Source organism: Lactuca sativa, chromosome 4, assembly GCF_002870075.4.
Source record: "Lactuca sativa cultivar Salinas chromosome 4, Lsat_Salinas_v11, whole genome shotgun sequence".
NCBI lineage: Eukaryota > Viridiplantae > Streptophyta > Magnoliopsida > Asterales > Asteraceae > Lactuca > Lactuca sativa.
Window position 1 is genome coordinate 183,237,329 of NC_056626.2, and position 5,254 is coordinate 183,242,582.

The 5,254-nt window shown below is 30.2% G+C and overlaps 1 protein-coding gene across 1 annotated transcript; it reads left to right on the top strand.

Moving 5' to 3' along the window:
- Positions 1 to 2,047: 2,047 nt before the first annotated feature.
- On the top strand, positions 2,048 to 5,037 carry LOC128133303 (uncharacterized). The gene has a single exon (XM_052770506.1). It carries the CDS (start codon positions 2,493 to 2,495, stop codon positions 4,221 to 4,223), a length of 1,731 nt encoding a protein of 576 aa, XP_052626466.1. The 5' UTR covers positions 2,048 to 2,492; the 3' UTR covers positions 4,224 to 5,037.
- The last annotated feature ends 217 nt before the right edge of the window (positions 5,038 to 5,254 follow it).

Below are 5,254 nucleotides of genomic sequence, written 5' to 3' on the forward strand. Positions count from 1 at the left end.
TGTTTCCCGATTTATGATTTCTTTGACATAGAAATTAATTGAACACATCAATTTAGTTCTGACCAGGCCTGACACATAAGTTAAAGCAAATCATCGAGGGGCCCAGATATCGCTTCTATTTCTAGAAGGAATAGATCAACTTCAACTTATATGCTTGTACTAACTACTTGTTGAATTATGCACAAAAGCACGTTTTATGACATCAAGTTACTGATGCGTTTTCGTAGAATCAATGGATAACCAACTCATAGTCAACTACTCATATCTCTAGGTTTGAAGATACATATGATATTACCGTCTCACGATCACTCGAGATAAATTCCATGAAGTGATACAAGCGAGCGTGGGTTTAATCCAATACTCAGATCATATGAGCACTCATGAATGTTGTAGCAACAATTGCAATGTCTAGTGCACCTTAGACAGATCGTACAAGCCAAATTCATAACAGTCTTTATTCATATTTACTTCCAACATATGACCGACTGTGGAGAGTTTGAATAACTTAGTCATTCGAGAAGAATGACCTATTTATTCTGGTAGTCAAAACATGCAAAGTGAAACACAAGAATAATACTAATCTTATATGGCCCCAACACTTTTGAGAGTAAATAAAAAACAGCTTTTATCTAAGCACCATATTGATTACTCATTATTTATGTTTCAGATAATCAACTTAATACTTGAATTAAAACAACAGTTATGTCATGCTCCAAGCATGCCCACTATGCTTATCCAAACAATAGTTATCCCATACACTAAGTATGCACACTATCTTTGTCTATGATCTTCACTTTGTGAAATAGATCGATTGAACATAATTCCAATGATTCTTATTTCACAATCCCAAATCTTTACTAGTAAATGTAAGAATACCAAATTCTTATCACTTACCGAAATCTGTTAGATTTTAAACTTCGATGCAACGATCCTCTTGTAATGACTATGCACAAAGTCACAAAACTAGGCAATAAACATTATATAGTGTTCCAATGGAGGACAATTCCATGGAAATGAAGTCTCAAATTCAAAGCACCTTCCTTTGAACATTCTTCTTGCATTGAGTATTGTAATATTACACAGATTAAGGAATAACTTCCACCTATAGAATCAGTCCCGGCCCAATACATGGGCGAGGTGGGCTTAGGCCCAGGGCATCAAAAAATTAGGGGCATAAAATTTGTCCAACAAGTTATACTATATATATATATATATATATATATATATATATATATATATATATATATATATATATATATATATATATATATATATATATATATATATATATATTTCGGAACTTTGGCCCAGAACTTAAGTCCAGCACCAACAGCAGTCCAAGAAGAAAAAAGGTGTGACTCTCTTGAGGCGTCTATACGAGAGCTGAAGCGGAAGCGGCCAAGCGGGAGATTATTTCGTGAGCGCCAAGATGCTGTCGAGAACTTCAATCGTCAATTTTGTAACGGGAACCCTTGAAAATCGTGGAGATCGAGACTCTTAATCGCTGTCTATGGTCCGATTTCTATTCACCTTTCTCCGTTTCTTATTCTATCTCTCTTTCAGTCTCTATCTTATTCCCAATTTTGTATTCTATCTCTCGAGACTCTTAATCGTGGAGATCGAGACTCTTTCAGTCTCTACCATTCGATTAAATTGGATTTTTTTCCTTCATTCGGAGTTGTATCAACGATTCATAGGTGTAGCAACGATTTGGGTTGGATTTTTTTTCTGTCTAAAGCAAGAGGAAAACAAAATCAATATATAAATCGTAAAATCAGTGAGTTCTTTTTTTTCGTTTGTTTGTTTCTTATTTCTTTCTAAAATTTCCGACATGAATCATCAATTCATCATATTCATATCTTCACTGTATTTGATTAAATGATTGGGTGATTAGGTCAATGGTTGATTACTTGATTTTGTGATGTGAATACAGGAGGCTTGAAGGCATATCTGAAAGCTGAAAATCAAAAAAGCATGGTCTGATTTCAGTTTTTTTTTTTTTTTTTTTTTTTTTTTTTTTTTTTTTTTTTTTTTTTTTTTTAAATTTTGGTGAGTTCTTTACTTCTCTACTTGTCTATGTATTTCATTATTTATGATTATGTATTTCATTATTTCTGATTATGTATTTCATTATTTCAGATTTTCAGAAGGCATATATGAAAAGTGAAAGCTGTAAAACGAAAAAGAACTGTGATTTTGATTTTTTTTCCTGATTTAGGTGAGTTCTTTACTATTCTTCTAATTCAATTTTACCATTTTCTATTTCATTTTAATATATGTAATTTCGTTTTTGTAAACTTTTTGTGTTTTTGTTTCTTGTTTTTGTGATGTGAATCAAGAATCAGGATTCAGGAGGCTTCTTTATTCTGATATTTGACAACTGTGAAGCTGTGAAGGTTGCTCAAATTTTGCTGCTATGTGTTATTGTTCAGGTTGTATCTTTCCTTCATTCCTTGTTTAGTGTTTATAAGTAGATTTGTTTTGTTTTAAATATGATTCCCCGAAAACAACCATCTGGTGCACAAAATAGAAAACGAAAAAAAAAGGAACAACAAGAGGCTAATGAATTAAGAGGGTCTTTGAATAAATTTTTGGTTAGAAATCAAAATGTTAGTGATTTTGAAAAAAATGATAATTTTAATATTCCACCAAGTACTTCCAATGATTCGGTTGATCTTTCTAATGATTTTGATAAAAATGACTTTGTTGAGAAAGACAAACCAAGTGATTTTAATATTTTTGATCCTAGAGTATGGGATGATTTAGATTCAGAAATGAAAGATTTACTAATAGAAAAAGGGCCAAATAGAGAAATTGATACAAACATAGTTTTTCCAAAAGACGCACTTGGTAGACATTTTTCTTTTGATTTTTATACACGTAAATTAAAAAATGGTGATTGTTTTGATAGAAAATGGTTAGTGTATTCAAAAGAACTTGATAAAGTTTTTTGTTTTTGTTGTAAACTTTTTAAAACCGTTCGAACTAAAAGTAATTTGGCAACCGAAGGAATTAAAGATTGGAAGCATCTTAGTGAAACATTAAAACAACATGAAAATAGTTCTGATCATATGGTTTGTTTAAGAACTTGGACTGAAACACGTATTAGGTTAAATAAAAATGAAACAATTGATAAAGAGCTACAAGAAATGATTAAAAAAGATACCGAACATTGGAAAGAAGTTATGGTTAGAATTATTTTTGTTGTCAAATGTTTAGCAAAAAATAACTTAGCTTTTCGTGGTACAAATGAAAAAATTTATGAAAACTCAAATGGTAATTTTTTAAGTGTAATTGAATCAATTGCTGAATGGGATCCGGTAATGAAAGAACATTTTCGAATGATTAAAGACAAAGAAACACATAATCATTATCTTAGTTATAAAATTCAAAATGAATTAATTGATATGTTGGCATCCGAGGTAAAAAGTGCAATTATTAAAAAAATAAAAAATGCAAAATATTTTTTTGTAATTCTTGATTGCACTCCGGATGCTAGTCACCAAGAACAAATGACTTTGATTATAAGATGTGAAGATTTGGAAAACGTTCCATTAAAAGTAGAAGAGTTTTTTTTAGAGTTTTTAAATGTAGAAGATACATCCGGTCTAGGTCTTTTTAATGTTTTACAAGATGCTCTAAAATCTCTTGATTTGGATATTAATTATATTCGTGGTCAAGGGTATGATAATGGGGCAAATATGAAAGGAAAACACCAAGGTGTTCAAAAACGATTGCTTGATATAAATAGTAGAGCTTTTTATATGCCTTGTGGATGTCATAGTTTAAATTTGGTTTTATGTGATATGGCAAATTCTTGTCAAAAGGCAAAAACTTTTTTTGGTACATGCCAAACGATTTATAATGTTTTTTCTAATTCAACAAAAAGATGGAGTGTTTTACTTCAATTTATAGATGATCTAACACTTAAATCATTATCATCTACTCGTTGGGAAAGCCATATTGAAAGTGTTAAAGCAATAAAAACACAATTTTCCCAAATAAGAAAAGCTTTAAAAAAATTATCTATAGAAAGTGATAATGGACAAGTGTGTAGAGATGTTGATTCATTAGTAAATGGTGAATTTTTTAGTTTTGAGTTTATTTTAAGTTTAGTTATATGGTATGAAGTTTTGTACAAAATTAATTTGGTTAGTAAAAAGTTACAATCCAAAGAAATGCTTATTGATGTTGCTGTAAAAAAATTTAGAGGGGTTAATTAATTATTTTGAAGGATATAGGGAAAGTGGGTTTGACTTTGCTATTAGTGAAGCTAAAGAAATAGCAAATACTGTTAAAGTTAAACCCGAATTTTTAAAAAAAACGTGATTATAAAAGAAAAAAACAATTTGATGAAATTCCAAATACCGAAAGAGAACACCAATCTTCTCAAGAAGCATTTAAAAGATATTATTTTATTGTTATAGTAGATATGGCTCTTGTTCAATTGAAAAGTAGATTTGAACAAATGCAATATTTTGAATCTATATTTGGTTTTTTATTTGATGGTTCCAAATTAGTTTCTTTAGATGATGATAAATTAAAAAAATGTTGTTTAAATCTTGAGTCCAACTTGACAAGTGGTGAAGAATGTGATATTGATGGAATTGGTTTATTTATTGAGTTACAAATTTTGCAGAAAATGTTACCTAATGAAGCATACAAATGTGAAGGTCCTTGGACATCTATTCAAATAATGGAGTATGCAAGAAGAATGGATATGTTCCCTAATGTTTTGGTTGCATATAGGATCTTATTGACAGTGCCGGTTAAGGTTGCTTCCGCGGAAAGAAGTTTTTCAAAATTGAAGCTTTTGAAATCGTATCTCCGAAGTACTATGTCTCAAGAAAGATTGAATGGATTATCACTTTTAAGTATTGAAAGTGATTTTCTACAAAATATTGATTATTGTAAAATAAGAGATATTTTTGCTTCAAAAAATGCACGAAGACAACGGTTTAGATGATTTTTGTAGGTTTCGTTTGTATTGTATTGATTGTTTGATTATAAAATTTACTATATTTTTGATTTTCTAAATTTTTTATATATAAGGGCATAAAATTTTTTATCTCGCCCCGGGTAGCAAAAAACAATGGACCGGCCCTGTATAGAATCATTTCCATATTCTCATTTTGACTACACTTCTGAACAAGAGTTGCCTTTTTTCAAAATATGTCAAAATGGTCCTTATTCTATACTTCCAATTGTGCATGAGCAATCAATCTTTCGTAAACCTCAAATTGTCCTCGACAAT

What these genes read in the sequence shown, in the direction of transcription:
- LOC128133303 (XM_052770506.1), top strand. Translation starts at nt 2,493, where the DNA reads ATGATTCCCCGAAAACAACCATCTGGTGCACAAAATAGAAAACGAAAA.